The following is a 26,777-nucleotide window of genomic DNA, read 5'->3' as shown; positions in this document are numbered from 1 at the left end:
AACTCTTTCCCTACACCCAGTAGAAGATCATATAGGCCACATGGTAAAACCTATCAACTATCTATGGAATATCAGTTGTATGCCAATACTGCACAGGATCTTAAAGAGATGTTTTATCCAGGCCTTGAAGGTTAGGTAGGAGCTTGAATCCAGAGCTTGCTTGGAGCTCTGTGGCAGAAGGACCAGCACTAGCAAAAGCACAGGAAAAAGAGAACATCGAGTTCTGACTCCAATTTGGCTATGAATAAGTAGTGAATGGTACTCTTCGCTATCAGCTTAGCTCTCAGAAGGGATATCAATGTGTGTGTGTGTGTGTGTGTGTGTGTGTGTGTGTGTGTGTGTGTGTGTATGCGCGCACGTGCATGTATTTTAAAGCAGGAAATAAGCAATGTATATGTAAACTTTGTCACTGACATAAGGTCTGTCTATTTTCTTCATGCTCACTTCCTCAAAAAATGACTTAAAGAAAGACCAGAGAGAGAGCCAAAACTGGATTTACAGAAGCCTTCTGTTCCTGCCATCCCACCTAAAAAGCCTCGTCCACCTAAGACCAATTCTCTGAACAGACCCGGTGTGTTGCCCCCAAGAAGACCCGAGCGACCAGTGGGCCCCCTGACACACACCAGGTACTGCCATCTTCTCACTAAGGCGGGTAGGCATGGGATGATCATGGGAATCAAGCTTTGTCTAAAGATTCCAGCCACTTTTTTTTTCCAATGAGGAAGTGGATGCAAGGTGTTATAGAGTAAGCACAGTGTGGGTTTCAGGGCACATGAGACAAGAACTGGGCCCATGTCATGTAGACCCTGCTCAAACCCAGAGCATTTTCCTGAGATTTGTCAGAACAAGGCCAGCGGCCTTGCAGAGTGGAGGTGCAGGTGGTGTACTCTCCTTCATCTCCTAGATGACTTTGCACATCTTCGCATACCTCGCTTATTATAGCTATGTTTCCTAACTCTAGCCATTCTGTGGTCCCTTGAGCTATGCCCTAGGCTCCGTCTACTTTTCATAGCATGGTGTGGAGGACAAGAGCTGCATGACAGATTTTCCTGAGGCATGTGACTCTGAATTCTAAGACCCTCAAAGACATGCCTGACAACATGGTAAATTCTTCATGGCCAAGTTCTTCACTGGTTGTCTCAAACATGTGCTGGTAATCTAAAATCAGAGTTGGTATTGTGTATTACAGAATTATATAGACAAGAAACTTTTGAATTCTCTCTACTAGTTCTTACTTAGAACTTTCTGCCATTCCGTACTTGCATAATACATGTTAGTGTGCTACATGAGAGCAAGTAGCCTGGAGATCTTCACCTGTCTCTGTAAACACCCTGAAGTCTATTCTTATAAGCTGTTTGCATAGTAAGCATTGGGTACAGCTTCTAAGGTCCTGTGTTGAAAGCAGGCAGTCCTTTAGGCTTGAATCTTAGCCCACCCCTTTGCAAAGTGTTGTCTTTCTAACCTCCCTTTCACCATCTAAATTTAAAGTGACACTGAAGTTCACCTAGATGTAATATTTAAATATATAGCACATGCTTATAAAGTAACAGAATTCTCATTGTTAACTATTAAACTGTGCATACTGCAGTAAGACAATAGTGTTTACTTAAATTTTTAAAACTGTGATGGAATTCACATAGCATACAAATTATCATCTTAACCATTTTTAAATTCATGGTTCGAATTAGGTATGCTCCCATTATTGTTGCAGTCATTTCCAGAAATTTCCCCCTCTGGTATAAATGCACATCTATACCCACTAAACAGCATCTCGCCATTGCTGCCTTCCTATAGTCTTAGATGTGATTATTTTGCTTCCTGTCTCTGATTTTGACCTCTCGGTACCTCATATAAGTAGACTCAAAGTGCATGGCTGTTTTTACTTTGTACCATGTACTTCTTCAGTGTTCGTCTGTGTTGTCACACAGCCCACTTACTTACCATAATAAGAGTAACGAGTATCCTCCCAACACTGACCAAGTAAAGAGACACTTCCTGGCTTAGATGGCTGAGAGGTACAGATAACATGTCTGTCTATGGGAGGTAGCCTGCCCGGCTGAGCAGAGAACTATGTGCATCTGTAGAGCACGTGAGTTAGCATTCTGTAGGTGTTGTACTAAGGTTCAATTGAACTACTGCTTCTGTGAAATGGCCCTTGTGAGAATGAATTAGATTATGACCTCTAATCCTCCAGTCAGGTCCCTATGAGTCATACCCTCATCTGATGGACAGTAAAGAGCTCTTTGTGTGTGATGAGACCACCTGAAAGTCCCAATAACTTGAGCGACAGTCACATCAGTGCAATACTCATCTCTGAAGCTAACATATCAGAAGGAAAAGGTTAGGCAAACAGAGTGCTGCTGTAGAGAATATGAGCTATCCAAACAAAAGGATGTCGAGCAAGAAAGATCACCTATCGCATTGTAACTTGCCAAAGGACAGCCAAGGCCATACGCTGCCAAATCCTGTTGGTCTTCAGGGGCTACGCACATTTCAATATAGTCAATACCGTGTTCTAACACCGTCCTGCAGCTTTTTATGATGATCTGATCAAACAAGCAGCGGTGTTCTCGCGGTATCCTTGTCTTTGAGAGTTACCCTCGACGCTGTGATTATGGGATAGGTGCAGCTTTGCAAGCTAGAGGAAGCTTGTCACCCTCGATGAGCTAGCAGGCCCAAGAGGTCACATTTATCTCCTGCCTCTGTCTAGCACTTCTCAGCCTCCAGTTCTCAAATCTACTTTGTGAGGTAGGAGGGCAGGCTACCAAGGAGGGTGTACAAAGGCTTTCTATATATATAAACTATTGGGAAGCAAAAATTCTTAACATTGTCCTGCCACCTAAGTAGGCTATACAAAGGTGGAGATACTGTAACCCCTACTCACCCTGTGACTGCCAAGCACCCAAGATTGTAGGACTCCATCCTGCGGTTCTGACTCAGCAGACCTGAAATAGACTTGGACATTTTCATTTGGGGCTTTTTTGTTGTTGTTGTTTTGGTTTGGTTTTGGTTTGGTTTTGTTTTAGAGGCGGGGCCTCATGTAGCCCATGCTGTCCTTAAAAATGCTGTGAATGCAACTCTATAGGAAGAAAAACAATATCAACCAACCACATCCCACGGAGCTCCCAGGGACTAATCCACCAACCAAAGAATGCACTTGGACAGACCCATGGCTCCAGCTACATATGTAGCAGAGGATGGCCTTGTCTGGCATCAATAGGAGGAGAAGTCCTTGGTCCTGTGAAGGCTCGTTTCCCCGGTGTAGGGGGATGCCAGGATGTTGAGGTGGAAGTGGGTGAGTGGGAATGGAGCATCTTCATAGAAGCAGGGGGTGGAGGGAAAGGGGATAACATTTGAAATGTAAATACATAAAAATATCCAATAAATACCCCCAAAATGAAAAAAAAAATACATGACTAGAAGAATGAAATATAATCATGTTTTCTCTCAGCTATGCAATATAAACTTAAATTTTATGTGTGTTATATGTATGTCAGTATACTAATTGTTTTTTGTAAACTTTACAAAAGCCTAGATATATCTGGGAACAAGGAATCTTAACTGAGAATATGCCTCTAGAAGATTGTCATGTAGCAAATCTGTGGAGTATTTTCTTGAGTAATGATTCACATGGGAGGGCCTTGCTGATTGTGGGTAGGTACCACCCTAGTCAGATGGTCCTGAATTTTATAAGAAAGATGTATGAGGAAGCCATGGTCAAGAAACTACTATGAAGTGTTCATCCATGGCTTCTGCTTCAGTTTCTGCTTCCAGGTTCTTCCCTTGGGTTCCTGCCCTAACTTTCTCTAATGATAGACTGTGATGTGTAACTGTAAGATTAAATAAATCATTTCCTCCCCCCCCCCAAAAAAATGCTGTGAATGTAAGGATTTGAACTTCTAATCCTCCTGCCTCCACATTCCTAGTGCTGGGATCACAAGCATGTGACATCATACCTGGCTTATGTGTTGTTTGGAATTGAACTCAAGGCTTTGTGTATATTAGGCAAGGAATCTTAACTGAGAATATGCCTCTAGAATACCTACCACTAAACCGTAAGCTACCAACTAAACCGTATCCCCAATACTAGAATTTGCATTTCTAAATAGTTTCTAGGTGCTAACACTGCTGATGGTGAAGTCTACACCCCGAGAACCACTGTTTTAGGATCTCCCAAGTTGATGTTGGTTTTTGTCCATCCTCCTCTGACTACCTCTAATGCACCTACTGATACAGCCTGATGTCTGATCCATGTCTCCTTCTAGAAGTATTCTCTTATCTTTCACTATTGCTCTCTTCTTGAAATGCCTGACTCCTCATGTTTAGCATGGTGCTGGGACTGATACTATGCCACTTGGGATGTACCCATGCACGGACTCCTTTACTGGATTTAAAGCAGATCAAGAGCGTGTTTCATCACTACCACATGCCTTACAGTGTGAAGCATATGGTAGCGGCTCATTTAACAAACACTTGTTGAAGGCCATAGTTCTTTAAGTGGGGGTGCTTATTCCATTTGCCTCTTCTGTGTTCCATCTCAGCCTCTACTCAAGCTCTTGAGCATGTGTTCCTTATATACAAAGTAGTCTAGTATACCATGAATTTTAAGAAGCAAAATCATCATCATCGTCGTCATCATCATCATCATCATCATCATCATCATCATCATCAAAGAAAATCTCATTGCCCCTTAGTACCTAATGCATGTTATACTTCTTGCTAAGTATTTACATTTGAAAAGTATAGCATTTATTAGTTTGTCAAGTTGTTTTATTCTGCCAAATTGTTTGTGGTAGAAGTGTGCCAACAATATTCAAGCAGTTCTGGGCCAGTGTCCCTCTACAAAAAGGGCAGTAAGCTGCAGGAAACAAATCTTTACCAAGATTTACCTGACCAGATGGCCAGGCAGGCTAATAGATAATTAAGCAAAAGAACATACAGTCCTCCTTGGCCGGTCTTACTGGACAAGGAAGCATTGTGGTTTCAGCTGCTGGTTCCTGTCTAGGTTTTCCCAAGAACCAGCAAGCTGCAGCCATGTGGTACTTCCAGAAGAGGCTTCTGTCTTTTAACAGGAGTAAGTATTTCCAAGGAAAGGGACCTCCATGGGGGAAAAGTACATCATGGGCCCACTGTGTGCTGGGCACTATTCTGGATCTTAAAGAGAATAGGGCTCCAGTATTCCTGTTCAGTTCTCAAGAATTCTATTCAGAGACACCAGAAGGGCACCTCAAAGAAGTGTCTAGTCTGAGCAAATTGAAGATCACTGTCAGGATAGGAGAGTGATTGCTGTCATCCTCAGGTCTCTACATCCCTTAGCACTGGTAAGAATGGTTTTCTAATTTCTAGAAAGTATATATTTAATTTTAATATGAAAAACTACTTCAAAAACCATTAACAGGGTTAACTTTAAAATGGTGGGTGCCAAGCACAGTGATGGCTCACATGTCATCATCCTGGCACTTGGGAAATGGAGGTGAGAATATCACAAGTTTCAGGCTAGTTGGGACTATGTAGTGAGACTATAATGCCAAAGAAACAAAAGAAAGTTGAATGATGATAAGAAATTTTCCCTACGCTAAAAGTGTCGCCTCAGGTGTCCTCTGGGATCCTTAGAGATCCTTCAGTTGTTTTTCATGATACGTTAAGCTGGCTTTGCCCACCGTATGTGATCTAACATATAACAAAGGTGCTTGTAATCCAATAAACATTTTCTGTCTACCCTGTCATGACACTTGAACATAAGTAGATCTTAGTTAACTTCCACTACCACCTACATCTTGTGTGTATGTGTATGTGTGTGTGTGTATGTATGTGTATATGTGTGTGTGTGTGTGTGTGTGTGTGCTTATACACATTTATGTGGGGTTATAGATTTAATAGTTTGTTACCAACTTAATAATAATAAAAACAGATTCAGAAACCTCTGCTTGAAGAAAGTCTCAGACTCTGCAAAAGGGCCCAAAAAGAAAAACAAAACAACAACAAAAAATCTAAGGACTTGATGAAGAGAAACAGGAAATTGACTTTAGTAGAAGACAGAAAACAGCAACTTGAGGAGCCGAGCAGGCATTTGCCCTTCAAGGAAGAGGGAGGTAGAAGCAAGCTGGCTAGAGGCTAGACAAAACAGGTTTGTCAGTCCCACTGACCCAGTTAGTTAAGTCCTAACCAGTTTTTTCCAGTAAAGAATGAGGAAGCTAAAGGAGGCCTTTTGCTCTGAGTTGAGAGGGAACGATTGAGTTACCTGCTGCCTGCTGCAAGCTCATGGGCACTGGCTGGAGGAAACAGGTAGTTCCCTGAAGCATAAGGGATAGACACAGGGTTGCAGATGCAAGGGAGGGGAGCACAGCTACAAGGTGTTAGGGGCAAGGCAAGCAAACAAGGGAGAAGTGGGGAAAGTAAAAGGGAGAACAGGAGTCTGTGGCCAGAGGAGAGACTAACTAATGCTGTCTGCCTTAGAGATGAAACTTATGGAGAGGAATCTCTCCACAGGCTACAGTGTTTTAAGGTGGCGGTAGTGGATGGCTGAAGGTGAATGAATGATGGTTGTAAGCACTAAAGGGACTGGGGAAAGGAGAAGCAATGTTGGGGAGGAATCACCCAGGTGGCCATCCTAGAGAGGGAATTAAAAAGATGACAAGAGAAGAGGGAGAAGGCTGGGGTTCTTTAAGCTAATATCCTCCCAGATGGCTCTCACTGGGTTGGGGAGGGTGTGTTGTTGATGACAGGCTGAAATAAAGATTTAGCATTTTGTTAGCAGACACTGTGGACTCCAGAAGATGATGGGACTTTTGAAAGATGGCCTTGATGTTGCAATGCTAGGACTGCCGACATAACCTTCAGGCTCTGTCTGGTGTCTGGAAGTGCTCAGTTGACAGCCTTTACTCTGGCTTGTCTGAGAGTGTGAGGTCAATGCAGGCCTTTAGGTGAATTGGTGGTAGACATAGGGAAGTTGATTATTAAGGCTCAGCTCTCTCAGAGGATGCAGACCATTGGCTTGGGATGAGAAAGAGAAGTGATCCTAGGAGCTGAGGATGGGGTTATGAGCAGGAAGTCTGATAACCTCCCAAACCAGTGCTACTCTGTTGCTGTGACCAAATACCTGACCGAAGCAGAATAATACAAGAAGAACTTCTCTGGGCTCATGGCTTAACAGGATTATTCCATGATCATTTAGAACTATGTGCTTAGGCAGAACATGGTGTGAACAGGAGTGTTGGAGCAGAAAGCTGTTCACTGCTGGTGCCCAGAAAGCAGAAAGACAGGGATGGGGTTGAGAATCTGAAATAACCTGCAAGCACACCTCTAGTGACTGTTTCCCCCAGGTAGACTCCATCTTCCCCCTAGGCTGCCCAAAAGAGCAATGTCAGGTGGGAACTAAGTGTTCAATCCATGAGCCTGTAGGACATATGTCATACCCAAACCATAGCACTATGCAGTCTTCCTGTGGAGGACTAGAGGCTCCGCTGAGAGGATTGTAGAACAGGATAAGACAATGTAGTAGAGTTACATTTTCCCCACTTGTAGTGATTTCCACAGCCCTGGATCTTAGAGAAACATGGACAATGAGTGATTGATGGGCTTTGGGACATTTTAGGTTGAGGCAAAGATTAAGTAAGCATTTATGTACCAAACATAAACTAAGTGCTTAGAGAAGGGTAGTTATGCCTCTTGAGACCAACTTACCAGCATAGAAGTTAATGGTTTTGCCCGAATGAGTAATGCATCATGGTTGCTTATGCAGCTGGGCTACAACTTAGCAGGAAGTAAGCTTCTGGGTTCTGGTTGGCATGAGATGTGTATAGTCTCTGTGTCTACCAAAGGAAAGCATTAAGAAGACCCCCTTTTGATATAAGGGAAGCAGTAGGTGTAAGTGACCCTATTGATTTAGAAGGAAGAAAAACACTAGCGAAAGAGTACAGGTAGATGTTCAGTGTGCTCACCAGTAAAAGGTGCACCAAGCTGCCTAGGCCATCATTTTGAATTTACATTACTGAAGTGCTTTCTTTTGAAAATGTGCAGTGATGCCTTAAGTGATTCTTTTAATGCTTTCTTTCTTTTCTGTAAGTTGGAATGAAGGCATGCCCTTTAAAAAATATTTTTCAATTATGTGTATGAATGTGCGCTTGGGTCAGAGTATGCTGGCTAGTTTTATGTCAATGTGACACAACTAGAGTCATTTTAGTGTAGGAACCTATGTTGAGAAAATGTTCCCACCAGAAAACCTGTAGTGTGTTTTATTGTTTGATGATAGGGATAGGAGAACACAGCTTACCGTGCACAGTGCTCACCCTGGACAGTTAGTCCAGAGTGGTATAAGAAAGGTGGATAAACAAGCCATGGGGAGCAAGCCATTAAACAGCACTCCTATGACCTCTGCTTTTGTTCTTGCTGCCAGTTTCCTCTTCCAAGTTCCCTGATTGAAGGACTAAAAGCTGTAAAATGAAATAAACCCTTTCCTTTGCAAATTTCTAAGGTGAGATGTAGAAAAGGGTTTTGTTTTGTTTTGTTTTGTTTGCATATGGGTGTTTTGCCTGCATGTTTGTCTATACACTATGTACATACAGTGCCCGCAAGAAGCCAGAAGAGGGGGCATTGGATTCCCTGGGACTGAAGTTAGAGAAGGTTGTCATTTGCCATTCGGGTGCTGGGACTAGAGCTCAGGTTCTCTAGTGCTCTTAAATTCTGAGTCATCTCTCTACCTTTGTGTAGAGAGTTTACACTGTGTGTCAGGCCCTAACTTCATGCGGGAAACTTTAGCGCTATCACCAACAAATCTCTTTAGAATTCTCCCGTCTGTAGAATGAATTCAGTGGAAGAGATTTTTCAATATAGTAGAAAGGAGGTCATGTTCTGGATCCCCTGAGGAAGCAGAATCATGGACACCCTCAGACAGTAGACCAGAAGACCGCCAGAAGTTGTAAACACATAGTTATTCCCCAGAAAGAGTGTCAGTGTCAGGATGGGGAGTCTGGGAATGGATGGAGGGCAGCAAATGTATGATTCAGAGGAATACCAGCAGGTTCAAGGGAAACCTCTCATACTGTAGGTATGCCTACATTGGTGCTGACTGAATGTCATTGGTATATGCACTCTCTCCTTTTCTTTTCACCCACATATAACTGAAATTTATTTGCTGTAGCAAAACCCAGAAGTAGTGACAGGGTTTTGCCCCAACTGAGTCACACTGATTTTCCTGCCACTGGGTGGTCCAACTAAGGCAGTGAGACACTAGGAAGTATCAGCACCTCACAGTGCCGTTTGGTTGCTAGCCTGCTTTTCCTACAGCGATTTTCTTTCTAATGCATTGCCTCTAAGTGGCACCCTACAAACTCTTCTCACAGTTGCACAATGATGAGTTCTCTCTCCCGCTGACACTGGCAAGGATCTGGGCTCAGCTTCCTTCAAGCCCCTTGCTTGCCTTTGAAACACCAAAATGGGGACTTATATATGAACTCTACCCTTTTGCCCTTCTGGGGTTGGTGGGCTTGTTATGGCCTCTCTGGGATCTGGAGGAAGGCCTACTTCCAGGTGACCTTACAGAGCCTGCACAAAGAGTCGAGATTAGGAGAGAGATTGCATGAGAAATGCCCTATCACCTTCTGACATGCCTTCACCTTCTATAAATAACAGAGCTTGTCTGTGCTCATCTGGGTGAAGACATGCATTGCAAGGAGAGCTGCTAATGAAATCACTCTGGGGTTTTGTGTCCCTGGCATTACTTGGGCATTCCCATACTTCAGTAGAAGTACTGTTTCAATCCCAGAGTCTGTGGTGCCTAGCCTAGGATATGTTTTGTCTATAAGATGAGTATGTGGAAACTCTAAGATCTCAGCAGGGCATTTAGATGCCTGTTTCTGGGAAAGGAGAGGAAGCTATTCCTTTGATGAACAAGAGAAACCTGTTTTGTCCTTTCTTCATGGAATGGCCCATCTCCAGGGCTTGCTATATTGTGAGACAGGTTGGTACTGCAGGATGTACTCCACATTTGCTGTCTTTATACATGTTGTAAGTCACCTTTTAGTTGCTAATTGAGAGAAAGAAAACTCCCCTAAAAATAAAAGATGCGATTTTGGAGGCTCCTTTGCATTATTGCCACTCACGTATGATAGGAAAAGACAGAGCTGGACATCCAGCTTTGTCACTTTGATCTTCCCTTTGATTTCTGCTCTGCTATCACTCAGCTTCCTGGCCCTGTACACATCCCTTCTACCCTGTAATCACACAGGACCTACAAGCAGAACAAGCAAGCCTGTGACAAAGTGGGAAATTGAGCTGGGTGTCGGCTGCCCAACATTCACAGTCAGAGCTGAGGTCTGAGATATTAAGCAGAGAGCCAGGAGACAAGGGGAAATGAGTTCACTCGCTGTCCTAGTTTGCTTTCCATTGCTATGACATAACACTGAACAAGGTCAACTTGAGCAGGAACGAGTTTATTTGGCTTAAAGGTTATAGTACATCATGAAGGGAAGCCAAGGCAGGAACCCAGAGGCAGGAATTACAGCAGCGATCAAGAAGAACGCTGCTTACTGGCTTGCCTCCCAGTGCTCCCTCACCTTCCTTTCTTTCAGTAACCAGGACCACCTGCCTATAGGTGGTGCTGCCTATGGGTGAGCTGGCCCCTCCCCCATTCAATCATTAATCATGGAAATGCCTCCACAGATTTACCCACAAGCCATTCTGATAAAGACAGTCCCACAGTTGGCATCCCCTCTTCCCAGATATGTCTAGGTTTGTATCAAGTGGAGATAAACTAACCAGCTTTAAATCTTGGGGGCATCACTGGACCGAGATGTTGTTGGGATGAGCAAGGAGTGTGTACATGTTTTACACTAGAAAGGGACAGTGAATAAGATGTCCCAGTTGGAAGAAAGAAAGAAGACAGGGTAACTCAAGCAGCTTCTCTGTGTTTGATGGGTGTAGCCATCTATATGAAGTCCCAGCTCCCAGGTGGAATGAGAGGTGGTGACAATTAGAAGACTCATCCTGGGTGCCTAAGTAGTTGCTTGCACTTGGGAAACAGAACTTTTCAATTTTCTTTCCTATTTTTTTCTTGACTCTTCCCACTACCTCATAATACTTTTAGGTATCTAAAGCTGAAAGATGTGCATGGTGGCAGTATATCGTTTTGAGGCTAGGGGAATGCTAATGAAATCACCATACGCACTTAGAATCTTGTTCTGTAGGAACTGCTCTTTCTTGCTTCATCCCCACATAGCTCTGGAAGCTTGGTGTCTGCTTGATAGCTTTCTGTCATAATGCTGATAGTGCTGTTATAGATTTGTTAGTGTGCTCCCTTTGGCTTTCTTTGCACTTCAGTGCTGTTTCCGTCCCACATGTCTTGGCTTAACTGTCCCAGCTTGGGCTAAATTAGGCCATGCTACTGGCTGAGTTCATGTTCTCAAGGGTTGCACGCTGTTGTGCGTCTTCCACATCTTCCTCTACGCAGGAGCCTTATGTTACGTCCCAGGTCCAAGGGGGATGAATAGGTCACACTGAGTACATTTTTTATTGTTGGCCCTTCTTAACTTGAGAAACAATAGCTATTTATCCAGCTGGGAGTGAACAAGGGTAACACAGACGGCCTGATATGATTGATGGCCTGCTGTCCACTAGGCCAGATTCTCTGCTTGGAAGACGGAGAAGCTGAGTAATAAAACTGCTTCAGTGGCTCCAAGAGGATCAGAATTTCAAGGTCATCCTTGACTATACAGAAAGTTCTAAGCCCACTTGGGATCCATGAGATCCTGTGCTAAAATAAATGCATGAATAAATAAGTCAACTTAAAGAAGTGCTCTTGGTCTCTGCAATTAGACTTAATGGATTCAAATCTAGATCCTGTCACTTTAGTACTTTGGTGACTTTAAATTGGCAAGTGACTTAGCTTCACTTAGCCTCGGTTTCTTTGGCTATATAATGAAATGCAAGATATCACAGGGGCAGTTCCTCAAGAATCACACTGTTCCAGAAGAATGGGAAGATGAGATGTGTTGTAGGGCTCCATGACCATAGAAGCAGGACTGGGCAGAGGGAAAGTTAAGTTGTGATAATTGTTCAACAAGTATCTGTGTAATCTACAAGGAGCTCTATAGCTAAAATAGCCCAGTTGAGCTACCCCATGTTGGCTCTCTTAGCCAAGACTATCAAGGGAAGGACTGAAACCTGGAAACTGCCCGTGACAGTACTCTTGGTAGTATGGGTGACCACCCTACCACTGCAAGGGGCCCTCAGTGTAAGGAATAGGCTTCCTGGCAGGGTTTGGGGGTGGAATGCTCCATGCATGAAGGATCCTGCCTAAGTACCTAGTAGGTAATTGTCATTATGCAAACAGTAGCTGCTGCTGTATTTTCATGGGATCTTAGGATCTATTTTTCCCTGCTCAGACCCTTGTCTGTTCAGGAAAGCAAGAGGACCTCTATGATATCCAGTTACCTGTCATGCAAGGGTCAAATGAAAACTTCCAGGAAAAAAATATATGAGAAGAGAATCATTTTTTTCTTGATCATTTTTGTTGGATATTTTATGTATTTACATTTCAAATGTTATCGCCTTTCTCACTTTTCCCTCTGGAACTCCCTCCCCTCTATGAGGGTATTTCCTTCTACCCCTCCTCCTCCCACCCCCCACCCCAACCCCCGCCCTGGCATTCCCTATACTGAGGAAACGGGCCTTCCCATGACCAAGGATATTTTTCCTCCCATTGGTGCCCAACAAGGCCATCCTCACTACATGTAGCTGGAGCCATGGGGTCCTCCATGTGTACTCTTTGGTTGGCGATTTAGTCCTGGGAGCTGGTTAGATTTAGCTCAGTGGTAGAGCACTTGCCTTGAAGCACAAGGCCCTGGGTTCGGGTCCCCAGCTCAAAAAAGAGAAAAAAAAAAAGAGTTGTTACTAGTCCCTGGGAGCTCTGGGGGGTCTGGTTGGTTGATACTGTTGTTCTTCTTATGGGGTTGCAAACCCCTTCAACTCCTTCAGTCCTTTCTCTAACTCCTCCATTGGGATCCCCATGCTCAGTCTAATGGTTAGCTTCAAGCATCCTCATTTGTATCAGTAAGGCTCTGACAGAGCCTCTCAGAAGACATCCATATCAGGTTCCTGTCAGCAAGCACCTCTTGGCAGCCCCTATAGTGTCTGGGTTTGGTGTCAGCAGATGGGATGGATCCCCAGGTGGGGCAGTCTCTGGACTTTGGGGCAGTCTCTGGCCTTGCCTTCAGTCTCTGCTCCACTCTTTGTTCCCATATTTCCTTTAGACAGGAACCCTTCTAGGTTAAGAATTTGGAGATGAGTTGGGTGGTCCCATACTCAACCAGGGGCATTGCTTCACCTCTGGATATGGTGAGAATAGAATCATTTTTATTTCAAATTTAAATTTCTTTTTTAGCTCCATATTTTCTTTTCATTTTGATTAGTCCTTTGAGAATGTCATACATTTTTGAGATGTTTTGATTATATTTATTCACTTCCCTCTTCAGTTCTTCTCAGATCCATCTCCCTTCTCTAGCAACTGTACTTTGTGCCCTGTGTTTTTTAACCCATTAAGTCCAGTTTTTGATGCTCATATACTCCTGGGTGAGTGACCTCCTGCTGGAGTGTGGCCAGTGTACCAGAGGCCACACTTTTTTTTTTGACTTTTTTTTCTCTTTTTTCCCCCATCTTTATTAAATTGGGTATTTCTTATTTACATTTCAAATGTTATTCCCTTTTCCGGTTTCCATGCCAACATCCCCCTAGCCCCTCCCCCTCCCATTCTATATGGGTGTTCCCGTCCGTCCCCATCCTCCCCCCATTACTGCTCTCCTCCCAAGAATCCCGTTCACTGGGGTTTCAGTCTTGGAAGGACCAAGGGCTTCCCCTTCCACTGGTGCTCTTACTAGGCTATTCATTGCTACCTATGAGGTCAGAGTCCAGGGTCAGTCCATGTATAGTCAGAGGCCACACTCTTAAAGAAAGCTGATTCATCCTCTCCTAGAAGCTATTAGTGCCAACAACTGCTCATTAGGGGGTGGGCTTCATGCCCAATTAACCCTCCTTGCTAGAATATGGTTTGGCTTGAGTCTTAACACATATTATCACAACAGCTGTGAGTTCACATATGTACCTACCCTGCTATGCCAGCAAAACACAGTTACCTTTTAGTCATACACCACCTCTGGATCTTACAACCTTTCTGTACCCTCTTCCACAATGAACCCTTAAAAGGAAGAAGCATGAGCCCCACTTGGGTAACTTTGTTCTGGTGTCTTTGGGTAGATGGTGCCACGGATAGCCAACCTTCTCCTGTGTTTTACTGTGTTTTGATGTAGGGATAGAAACGTAACAGAATTAAAAAAAAAAAAAAACTCTGGCAGGAGCCAATAAATGATGAAAGGGTAAGCTCTCTTTTTCTTATTTAGAGTTCAATAACACCCTTTCGGGAAAAAAAAATGGTATCCTTGTATTGAACAGACTGTGGTAGAATGGAGACCATAGAACTTCATCCTCATTGGGTGTCAGCCACTATAGACATGTGCTTCAGTACATTTCAGAAATTCTTCTATTTTTTCAGAACTGAAATTCATTAGCATTGTTGTAAAGAGGCTATAAATATAGTGAAAGGCATTTACAAATAGACATTGTAAAATGCTTACACACCCACAGTCTGAGCACTGTCAAAACACCAGCTGCAGCTTCCCTACTCGGAAGGATCAGAACTTTTTTTAAACTACACCTACTGTGTTTTCAAAATAGGCTTGCTTCTGGCCTTAGATAGAAGAGCATTTCAACTAAAACCTGTGTCTAGCTCTTGGCATGAGGGATCAGAAAGCTCAATTGGATGGAAGAACCATTATCCCTGCCTCCTTATTCAAGTGTGGTCTTTGTTTTAGACTCTGGAGAAGAGTCACTTGGGAATGGTTAGTTTCTATTTCTTCAGGGTGGTTCCTCATGTTTCAATCTATAGAGCCTGCAGATGATGAATCTCAGAAACATCATACTATCTATTCCCTGAGGCAGAAGTCCTCCCTGTCCAGAGTTCACTACATGTCATACCAAAAGCCATTTGAAAAGAAGCCACCCTGACAACTGGAACATAATATTATTTTTTCTTTTTATCAAACCATTAGAATGGAGGTCCTAAACCTGGGGATAGAGCCTTTAGTAGCTATATACAACTTGCAATGGTTTCATTTGTGATATACTCTAAATTTCTAGTGGTTATGAACCCCAAATGACCTTTACAGCAAAACTTCCCCATTGTTGACCTCTGTGGTAGAATGTTCCATTATTTAGGCTTAATGCTGTATTAATTTTCTCAGGCTACTGTAACAAAATACCATAGGCTGAGTAGGATAAACAGCAGACATTTATCTTATTACAGTTGTAGAAGTATTATACTAGGAGGAAGACATGATAGGATTTTCTTCTCCATGGCCTGGAGAACTGGCTTAGTGGTTTAAGACCACTGACTTCCCCTCCAAAGCACCCAAATCCCAGCACTCATGTCAGAGAGCTAACAACTGCCTATCACTTTAGCTCCACAGGATTTTACATCATCTTCTCATGTCTATAGGCATACACACATATCTAGAAGCTACTCCCACAATAATACACATATATACATAAATAAATATTTAAAAATTCTCTTTTGAATAATAAGTAGGTATCTAGGTTTATACGTAAGTATCAAATATTGTGACAAGAGCAAGAATAGAGGTATGGTCTGCAAGAACCAATAGGAAACAAAAGATGCTAAAGGGTGAGTCCATTTTATTCCAAGTAGAGTAGGAAGAGACATCATTCCAAACCTTGATGGGGACATGGAGATTTGAAGGCAAAGGAGAGGATGAAAGTCTGAGAATTTGAGGACAACTCACAGAATCATCTTCCACCTGACTTCTGCCGACCATTTCTCTAATGTTTAAATTGGGGACCAAAATGGGGACCTGGAAGGAGTTGGAGAAAGTAGAAGGAAGGGGAAATGATGTCCATGTAATACTCACATATGGAGTTCTTAGTAAAAAAAACAAAACAACAAAAACAACTCCAATTTGAATAGATTTACTGCCTGTGGCTTAATAATTAGCCTTACATCCTGTTTTATCTTTCACAATTATATTGAAAATAGGAAAAGTAAAAAGAATTATTGATGGTCCTATGGTAATCCTGACCAGACTAAGCTCGGCAGTCATGCTGATGAAGAGTCGAGTTCAGGAGAGATTAAGTAACCTGGCCAAGATCATATGGGCAATTAGAAGTGAGTTCAGATGAAGTACTCCTGGCTTGGACCTGTAAGGATTCATAATTTCACACATCTTGACTAATTCCCAGGAGAGATGGCTACCTGTGTTCAAGAAATGTATTAGAGTCTGTTGGGAAAAGACCATGCTGTGCCTCCTTTGACTATGACAGTACTTGGTGGTATTGTGTAAGTCTTTAATCCCTGCTGGTAAAGAAAATCTTATACTTCTTTTTTATTTATTTATTTATTTATTTTATTTTACTTGTGTCCATGTTTTGCCCACATATATGGATATCCACTGAGTGTATACCTGGTGCTTGTGAAGGTCAGAAGAGGTAACATTGGATCCCCTGGAATTGGAGTCATGGATGGTTGTGAGCCAGTGTGTGAGTCCTGGGAACCAAATCCTGGTCCTTTACAACAGCAATAAATCCTCTTAAATGCTAAGCCATTTCTCCAGTCCTATAATAAATGCAAAAGTAAATGAAAGAAAAAGGAACTGGAGAGATGGCTCGGCATTTACGTGTGTGTACCTGCTGTTCTTCCAGACGGCCTGAGTTCAGTTCCCAGCACCCATGTAGGGTGGTGCACAACTGCCTGTATTTTCACCTCCAGGGGATCCAATGGTATCCTTGGGCTCCTGTACATACATAACATAAACTCACACAGACAGACACACACACACATGAATAAAAAGTAAAATGAAACAATTGAAATGTAAATAAGAAATACCCAATTTAATAAAGATGGAGAAAAAAAAGTAAAATGAATCTTGAACATAATTGGAAGGAAAAATTCCCTATAAACTTTTTCTGAAGATAAATACTATTCACATTTGTAACCAGTGCTGGCATATATATATATACATATATATATATATATATATATATATATATATATATATATATATATATTCCCCCTCCCCCCGGAGCTGGGGACTGAACCCAGGGCCTTGCACTTGCTAGGCAAACGCTCTACCACTGAGCTAAATGCCCAACCCCGCTATTCACATTTTAAAAAAATAAATAAATCCTTGCCCATATTTTTTCTGTGTATGATTTAGCTTGTTTTTGTCAATCTTACACAGGTGCCATTATCTAGAGATCATAAAGCTTTATACCTTGGGGTAAATGCATCTATTGTACAGATGTATAAGATATTCCCATTTCAGAAAATTTGGCCATTGCTCCTGGATTCCATGGGTGTTTTTTAGGTACGTCGCTTAGGTGATGAAAATCACTCATCAGCACCCCCCAGGAATAACTACCGTAAATATTCTTCTAGTCTTAAGAAAAAGAATTCATCTTCCTAACACATAAGGGAGGCATGTGGGCGTATGCATATTGCTGTGGATGTCACTGTTAACTTGCCTTTGTTCTCTAACATTGTAATAGAAGCATTCATTCTTGTCAGAATAAACCTGTTTATAAGTGCCATTTAAATGTCTCACAAAAGCCCATTGAATGTCATGGTTTATTCAAATGTTTCCCTACATCTAAAACATCAAAACATCCCATTGGTGTTTTTTTTTAAGTTTTTCTTCACTGTAAACAATACAACAATGCATAGAACCCATTTATTACAGACTGTTTCTATGGCTCGGAACTGGCTTTCATGCACACGAATATTTAAAATCTATACCTTAATCTTAAATCTTCATTTGAGTTTTAACTTAAAACAGTTCATTTTATCCTGTGCTATTCCTCAGAGGGTCTGAGTATTTTTCAAAATTTCATGGTGCAGCAGGTGAACTAAGCTGGGAAGACAGAGAGAAAACTCTGTAGAATCTCACTTCCATGTGGAATTGGAAAGTGTCACATTCTTAGGACTAGAAGGGTGGAATGGCTGTGTGGCCAAATGAGACATTGGTCAAAAGGGAGGAAGCATAGTTAGATAACAGCAATAAGTCTTGGTGATTTGCTGCACAATATGGAAATTATAATCAATGATGTGTTATATTTTTCAAAATAACTAAAAGAAAGGATGGTTAAGGGTTTTTACCACAAAGAGATAAATATTTGAGGCAATAGATATGCTGACTAACCTGATTCGATCAACCTGTGATGGATACATATATTGAAACATCACATTGTACCTTATAAATATAAACAATTACTGCTTGCCTACAAAAATGTTTAGTTCCATTTTTATTAAGTTTTTCTTCATATATTTTGATATTTCCCACCTCTCCAACTTAAAGTTTTTTTTAATGAAGTTTATTGGGTAGGGAAGGAGGGTATGGGAAGAGTTGGGGAAGAGGAAAGAATGTGACAAAATATGTCATGGGAAATTAAAAATATTTAAATCATAAAGAATATACCTACAACCATATCTTAATTGTTGCTGGGTTTGAATAGTAATAATGTGATAATAAATGTTATACCTTTCTGCAAAAAGTAATTTTAAAAATAAAAGGCTAAAAGACTACTGTGATTTATCGCACATTCAGTAAAGTCTCTGTGTGCAAGCAAGAGGACCTGAGTTCAGATCCCCAGAACCCATATAAAACCTGAACAGTGGTGTATGTATCTTTAACTCCAGTTCTAGGGAGACAGAAACTGGGGAATCCCTGGAACTCATTGGCTAATCAGTTTAGTTGAATTGATGAGCTCCAGGTTCAGTGTGAGGTGCTAGGCATGGTGGCACATTCAGGAAGCAGAGCCAAGCAGATCTCTGTGAGTTACAGGCCATTCAGAGCTACATAGTGAGACCCCCATCTCCAAACAAATACATGAATGACTACATGGCTAAATAAGTAAATAAAAAATGGGAATTGGTCATGGAAGATACCCAATATCATCAACCTTGATGGGCACATGTATACACATGCATGCATAACACACACACATACCCAGTCAAATGCATATATACATGCTCCCCACAACTATATAGAATAGACTAAAAGGCAAAAAGCTATATTCAAAAGAAAACTTTATATAAAAGAGTAAAATGTTTGAGTCATCTAATAACAGGGAAATAAGATATCCTGAGCACAAATAGGCAATGGAGTCATCTCCAGTCCCTTAAGATAGCCTCTCATTTGATGAGCTTCTAGTGTTAACTCAGAAGAAGTAGGCAGCAGCTCCACGATTGACATTAACCAAGAAACATATGTTCTAAAACAGCCATGTTTTGAGGTACATGTGATTAATGCAGAAGCCAACTTCCTCCTCATCAACAACTCCTCTCGTGTACTCCTCAGCTACCCACGAGAATGTCAAACCATCTTGCCTTTTGATAGCTTTCAGAAGCCTCCCTTTCAGGAAACCAAAAGCCAAGTATGTTCAATTTCTTCAAATACACTGACATAATATTAGTATATAACTTACTTAGTGCCCCCCTGTACTTGGAATTGCCTGTATTAGTTACTTATAATAATGCTTCAGTATACACAACTTGCTAAGGTGTTATATTTACATTCCATCCATTGCCCTCTCCTGGTACCCTACTCTCACAGTTCCTCATCCCATGCCGCTTCCCCCTTGCCTCTGAGAGGGTGTTCGTCCTCTCCTCCTCTCTTCTTTCTCCCTCCCCAGACCTCCCCCTTCCCTATGGCCTCAAATCTCTACAGAATTAGGTGCATCTTCATCCACTGAGGCCAGACCAGGCAGTCCTCTACTGCATATGTGCTGGGGACCTCAGACCAGCCCATGTATGTTCTTTGATTGATGGCTCAGTCTCTGGGAACTCCCTGGGGTCCAGGTTAGTTGAGACTGCTCATCTTCCTCTGAGGTTGCCCTTCCCTTTAGTTCCTTCAATCCTTCCCCTAATTCCTCCATAGGGGTCCCTGACTTCAGTCCAGTGGTTGGGCAGAAGTATCTGCATCTGTCTCAGTCAGCTGCTGGTAGGGCCTCTCAGAGGACAGCCATGCCAGGCTCCTGTCTGTAAGCACACCAGACCATCAGTAACAGTGTCAGGCCTTGGTGCCCACCCAACCCACCCCCACACATATAGATAAGATGGATTTCAAATTGGGCCAGATGCTTGACAGCCTTTTTCTCAGGCTCTATTCCATTTTTTCTCTGTATTTCTTTTAGACAGGAACAATTCTGGGTCAGAAATTTTGACACAAGGGGTTAGTAACCTGTCCCTCCACTGACACTGGGGCCTTGCTCTCTCTCTCTCTGTGTGTGTGTGTGTGTGTGTGTGTGTGTGTGTGTGTCAAAGGACAACCTTAGGGAGTTAGTCTTTCTACATGTATTAGTTTCCAGGGATTGAACTCAAGTAACTAGTATATCATTACAAGTCTACTGGAGGTAGACTCTTCAGTTCCTTCTCACTGTTGGATATTTTGGCTAAGTTCACCCCCCCATCGAATTCTGGGAGTCTCTGGGATTTTCTAAAGGGTCCCCCTACCTCCACCCCCAGCAGCTGCATGTTTGTTCATTCTCTGGCCTCTGAACTTCTCCTACCCCTCCCCTACACCACCCATACCTGATTTTTGTTCCCCTTTTCCCCTCCCCTCCTCTCCCACCCAGGTCCCTCCTCCCTCCCTCTCATGATTATTTTGTTTCCCCCTTTATGTGGCATTGAGGCATCCTCACTTGGACCTTCCCTCTTGTGAAACTTCTTTTTTTTTATTGTATATTTTATGTATTTACATTCCAAATGTTATCCCCTTTTCCAGTTTCCCCCATCATCCCTCCCCCTGCTTCTATGAGGATGCTCCCACTCCCACCCACCCACTCCGATCTCAATACCCTGACATTCCCCTACACTATGGAAAAGAGCCTTCCCATGACCAAGAGTTTTTCCTCCCATTGATGTCTGACAAGACCATCCGCTGCTACATATGTAGCTAGAGCCATAAGTCCCCCTATGTGTACTCTTTGGTTGGTGGTTTAGTCCCTGGGAGCTCTGGTTGGTTGATATTGTTGTTCTTCCTATGGGGTTGCAAACCCTTCAGCTCCTTCAATTCTTTCTCTAACTCCTCCAATGGGGACCCTGTTCTCAGTTCAATGGTTTGCTGGGAGTTTCTGCCTCTGTATTTATCATGCTCTGACAGAGCATCTCAGGAGACAGCTATCTCAGGCTCCTCAGCATGCACTTCTGGCATCAGCAATTTATCTGGGTTTGGTGGCTGTTTGTATATGGGCTGGATTCCTGGATAAGGCAGTCCCTGGATGGCCTTTCCTTTAGTCTCTGCTCCAAACTTTGTCTTCCTATTTTCTCCTATGAATATTTTTGTTCCCCCTTCTAAGAAGAACTGAAGCATCTGCACTTTGGTTGTCCTTCTTCTTGAATTTCATGCGGTCTGTGGATGGTATCTTGGGTAATTCTAGCTTTTGAGCTAATATTCATTTATCCGTGAGTGCATACCACATGTGTTCTTTTGTGACTGGGCTTCTTATATTGTATTCTTTAAGGAATGCCGTTAAGAAAGGTCCAACAGGTAACTCTCCCCTAAGTATTTTCACTTCTTTTTATTTTCAATGTATTTTTAACTGTGCCTGCACACAAACATGCCTGTGCACATACATATGAGTGTGTAGATGCTGACTATGGCTAGAAGAGGGTGTCAGATTTCCTGGTGTTTATGTTACAGGTGGTTATGAGCCACCCAGCACGGGTGTTGAGAACTAAACTCAGGTCCTCTGAAAAAAAACAGTGCAATCTTGTAACCGTTTCTCCAGGCCCCTTGTTTCTTTTTAAAAATACAATTCTATTTCTTGCCTTATCATCCATTGAACTCAAGGCTTCCCATGTACTACACAAGAACTCAGCTTACCTAGTATGTACATCTATATATCTCCAGCACACATTTTTATATTGAAAAATAGTTAATTGTATATATTTATGGGTATAGTGTGACATTTACAGTGTGTGTATACATATACATAGTATATGTATAGTATACATATACAGTGTGTGTTGATACTGTAAGGATAATTGACATATCTGCCACCTCAGATACGTACTATTTGTTTATGTTGGAGATATCCAAAACCCTGTTAGCTGCTTTGAAACATTCAGTTACTGTCAACCACCAATTAGTTTCTAGTCATACTATAAAGCATCAGAAGTCCTGTGGCCCTTGATTTACTATTTTTCTAGTTCTCATTTCTCTGTACTGTCCTTGGGCTTTGCTTATCACTGTTCACTTTTCCTTCCTTCCTTCTTTCCTTCCCTCCTTCCTTCTTTCCTTCCTTCCTTCCTTCCCTCCTTCCTTTCTTCCTTCCTTCTCCTTCCTTCCTTCCTTCTCTTCCCTCCTTCCTTCCTCCCTTCCTTCTTTCCTTCCTTCCTTCCCTCCCTCCCTCCTTCCTTCTTTCCTTCCTTCCTTCCCTCCTTCCTTCTTTCCTTCCCTCCTTCCTTCTTTCCTTCCTTCTTTCCTTCCTTCTTTCCTTCTTGCCTCCTTCTTCCCTCCTTCTTCTTTTCCTTCTTCCTCCTTCCTTCCCTTCTTTTCCTTCCTTGCCTCCTTCCTTCCCTCCTTCCTTCTTTCCTTCCTTCCTTCCCTTTCCTTCCTTCCCTCCTTCCCTTCCTTCCTTCCCTTCCTTCCCTTCTTCCTTCCCTTCCTCCTCCTTCCCTTCCTTCCTTCCTTCCTTCCCTCCTTCCCTCCTTCCTTCCCTCCTTCCTTCCCTCCTTCCCTTCCTCCTTCCCTTCCCCTCCTTCCTTCCCTCCCTCTCTCCCCTCCATCCTTCCCTCCCTCCCTCCCTCCTTCCTTTCTTCCTTCCTTCCCTCCTTCCTTCCCTCCTTCCTTCCTTCCTTCCTTCCTTCTTTCCTTCCTTCCTTCTTTCCTTCCTTCTTCCCTTCCTTCTTTCCTTCCTCTTTCCTTCCTTCTTTCCCTCCTTCCTTTTTTCCTTCCTTCTTTCCTTCCTTCTTTTTTTCTTTCCTTCTTCTTCCTTTCCTTCTTTCCTTCTTCCTTCCTTCCTTCTTTCCTTCTTTCCTTTCCTTCCTTCTTTCCTTCCTTCCTTCTTCCCCTTCCCTTCCTCTCCTTCCTTCCTTCCTTCCTTCTTTCCTTCCTTCTTTCCTTCCTTCCTTCCTTCTTTCCTTCCTTCTTTCCTTCCTTCCTTCTTTCCTTCTTCCTTCCTTCCTTCCTTCTTTCCTTCCTCCCTTCCTTCCCTTCCTTCTTTCCTTCCTTTTTCCTTCTCCTCCCTTCCTCCTTCCTTCCTTCCTTCCTTTCTTTCTTCCTTTCTTTCCTTCTTCTTTCCTTCTTCCCTCCTTCCTTCTTTCCTTCCCTCCTTCCTTCCCTCCTTCCTCCTTCCTTCCTCCTTCCTTCCTCCTTCCCTCTTCCTTCCCTCCTTCCTTCCTCCTTCCTTCTCACTTCCTCCTTCCTTCTTTCCTCCTTCCTTCTTTCCTTCCTTCCTTCCCTCCTTCCTTCCTTCCTTCCCTCCTTCCTTCCTTCCTTCCTTCCTCCTTCTTCCTTCCTCCTTCCTTCCTTCCTTCCTTCCTTCCTTCCTTCCCTTCCCTCCTTCTTCCTTCCTTTCCTTCCTTCCCTCCTTCCTTCCTTCTTTCCCTTCCTTCCTTCCTTCCTTTCCTTCTCCTTCCTTCTTTCCTTCCTTCCTTCCCTCCTTCTTTCTTTACTTCCTTCCCTTGCCTCCTTCCTTTTTCCTTTCCTTCCTTCCCTCCTTCCTTCTTTTCCTTCCTTCCTTCTTTCCTTCTTTCCTTCTTTCCTTCCTCCTTCTTTCTTCCTTCCTTCCTTCCTTTCTTCCTTCCTTCCCTCCTTCCTTCCTTCCTTCCTTCCTCACTTCCTCCTTCCTTCTTTCCTTCCTTCCCCTCCTTCCTTCCTTCCTTTCCTTCTTTTCCTTCCCTCTGTCCCTTCTTTCCCCTCCTTCCTTCCTTCCTCTTCTTCCTTCTTTTCCTTGCCTCTTCTTCCTTCCCTCTTCCTTCTTTCCTTCCTTCCTTCCCTCCTTCTTTCTTCTTCCTTCCTCCACTTCCTCCTTTCTCCCTTCCCTCCTTTTCCTTCCTTTCCTTCCTCCTTCCTTCCTTCCTCCTTCCTTCCTTCCCTCCCTTTCTTCCTCCCTCCCCCTCCTTTCTTCTCTACCTCCCTTCCTCTCTCCCTTCCTTCCTCCCTTCCTCCCCTCCTTCCTTCTTTCCCTCCTTCCTCCCTTCTCCTTTCTCTCCTCCTTTCCCTCCCTTCCTTCCTCCCTTCTCCCTTCTTCTCTCCTTCTTTCCTCCCTTCCTTCCTTCTTTCCTTCCTTCCTCCCTTCCCTCCTTCCTCCCCTCCTTCCTTCCTTCCTTCCTTCCTTCCTCCCTTCCCCTCCTTCCCTCCTTCCTTCCTTCCTTCCTTCCTCCTTTCCCTTCTTCCTTTCCTTCTTTCCTTCCTTCCTTCCTTCCTTCTTCCCTTCCTTTCTTCCTTCCTTCTTTCCTTCTTTCCTTCCTTTTTTCTTCCTTTCCTTTCTTCCTTCCTTCCTTTTTTCTTTCCTTCCTTCCTTCTTTCCTTCCTTGCCTCCTTCCTTCTTTCCTTCCCTTCCTTCCTTCCTTCCTTCCTTCCTTCCTTCCTTCCTTCCCTCCTTCCCCCTTCCCTCCTTCCCTCCTTCCTCCTTCCCTCCTTCCTTCTTTCCTTCCTTCCTTCCTTCCTTCCTTCCTTCCTTCCTTCCTTCCTTCCTTCCTTCCTTCCTTCCTTCCTTCTTTCCTTCCTTCCCTCCTTCCTTCCCTCCTTCCTTCCTTCCTTCCTTCCCTCCTTCCTTCCCTTCCTTCCCTCCTTCCTGCCTTCCTTCCTTCCCTCCTTCCTTCCTTCTCTCCTTCCTTCCTTCCTTCCTTCCTTCCTTCCTTCCTTCCTTCCTTCCTTCTTTCTTTCCTTCCTTCCCTCCTTCCTTCCTTCCCTCCCTCCTTCCTTCCCCTTCCTTCCTTCCTTCCTTCCTTCCTTCCCTCCTTCCTTCCTTCCTTCCTTCCCTCCTTCCTTCCTTCCTTTCCCTCCTTCCCTCCTTCCTTCCTTCCTTCCTTCCTTCCTTTCCCTCCTTCCTTCCTTCCTTCCTTCCTTCCTTCTTTCCTTCCTTCCCTCCTTCCTTCCTTCCTTCCTTCCTTCCTTCCTTCCTTCCTTCTTTCCTTCCTTCCTTCCCTTTCCTTCTTTCCTTCCCTCTGTCCTTCTTTCCTTCCTTCTTTCCTTCCCTCCTTCCTTCTTTCCTTCCCTCTTCCTTCTTTCCCTCCTTCCTTCCTTCCCTCCTTCCTTCCTTCCCTCCTTCCTTCCTTCCTTCCTTCCTTCCCTCCTTCCTTCCTTCCTTCCTTCCTTCCTTCCTTCCTTCCTTCCTTCCTTCCTTTCTTCCTTCCTTCCTTTCTTCCTTCCTTCCCTCCTTCTCTTCCTTCCTTCCTTCCTTCCTTCCTTCCCTCCTTCCTTCCTCCCTCCTTTTCCTTCTTTCCTTCTTCCTCCTTCCTTCCTTCCTCCTTCCTTCCTTCCTTCCTTTCCTTCCTTCCTTCCTTCCTTCCTTCCTTCCTTCTTTCCTCCTCCAGGGCCTTGCGCTTGCTAGGCAAGTGCTCTACCACTGAGCTAAATCCCCAACCCCTTCCCTTCCTTCTTTCCTTCCTTCTCCTTCCTCCTTCCTCCCTCCTTCCTTCCTTCTTTTCCTTCCTTCCTCCTTCCCTCTTTCCTTCCTTCCTTCTTCCTTCCTCCTTTCCTTCTTCCTTTTCCTTCTTTCCTTCCTTCTCCTTCCTTCCTCCTTCCCTCCTTCCTTCTTTCCTTCCTTCCCCTTCCTTCCTTCCTTTCTTTCTTTCTTTCTTTCTTTCTTTCTTTCTTTCTTTCCTTCCTTCTTTCCTTCTTTCCTTCTTCCTTCTTTCCTTCCTTCTTTCCTTCCTTCCTTCCTCCTTCCTTCCTTCCTTCCTCCCCCCCTCCCCTCCTTCTTTCCTTCCTCCCTCCCTTCCTTCTTTCCTTCTTTCCTTCCTCCCTTCCTTCTCTTCCTTCTTCCTTTCTTTCCTCCTCCTTCCTTCTTCCCTCCTCCTTTCCTCCCTCCCCCCCTCCTTCCTTCCCTCCTTCCTTCCTTCCCTCCTTCCTTCCTTTCTTCCTTCCCTCCTTCCTTCCTTCCCTCCTTCCTTCCTTCCTTCCTTCCTTCCTTCCTTCTTTCCTTCCTTCCTTCCTCCTTTCCCTCCTTCCTTCTTTCTTTCCCTTCCCTCCTTCCTTTCCTCCCCTTCCTTCCTTCCTTCCTTCCTTCCTTCCTTCCTTCCTTCCTTCTCTTCCTTCCTTCCTCCTTCCTTCCCTCCTTCCTTCCTTCCTTCCCTCCTTCCTCCCTTCCCTCCTTCCTCCCCTCCTTCCTTCCTTCCTTCCTTCCTTCCTCCCTTCCTCCCTTCCTTCCCTCCCTTCCTTCCTTCTTTCCTTCCTTCCTCCTTTCCCTTCTTCCTTTCCTTCTTTCCTTCCTTCCCTCCTTCCTTCTTTCCTTCCTTCCTTCCCTCCTTCTTTCTTTACTTCCTTCCTCACTTCCTCCTTTCTCCCTTCCCTCCTTTCCTTCTTTTCCTTCCTTCCTTCCTTCTTTCCTCCCTCTTTTCTTTCTTTCCTTCTTTCTTTTTTTCCCTTCCTCCTTCCTTCCTTCCTCCTTCCTCCCTTCTCCTTCCTTCCTCCTTCCTTCCTTCTTCCTTCCTTCCTTTTTCCTTCCTTTTCCTTCCTTTTTCTTCCTTCCTTTTTCTTTCCTTCCTTTTT

At 43.6% G+C, this 26,777-nt stretch overlaps 1 protein-coding gene across 8 annotated transcripts in view; it reads left to right on the top strand.

Moving 5' to 3' along the window:
- The window catches only part of Sh3kbp1 (SH3 domain containing kinase binding protein 1), a 347,694-nt gene that overhangs the window by 288,921 nt on the left and 31,996 nt on the right, over positions 1–26,777 (top strand). For all 8 annotated transcript variants that reach the window (XM_032890004.1, XM_032890006.1, XM_032890007.1 and 5 more), the window contains one exon: positions 467–626. In XM_032890004.1, the coding sequence (XP_032745895.1) occupies positions 467–626 (160 nt within the window). The remainder of the gene's footprint in view (positions 1–466; positions 627–26,777) is intronic.

This window comes from Rattus rattus, chromosome X (assembly GCF_011064425.1).
Source record: "Rattus rattus isolate New Zealand chromosome X, Rrattus_CSIRO_v1, whole genome shotgun sequence".
Taxonomy (NCBI): Eukaryota; Metazoa; Chordata; class Mammalia; order Rodentia; family Muridae; genus Rattus; species Rattus rattus.
Note: the sequence above shows the minus strand (reverse complement) of the source record. Positions and strands in the feature narration are given on the sequence as shown.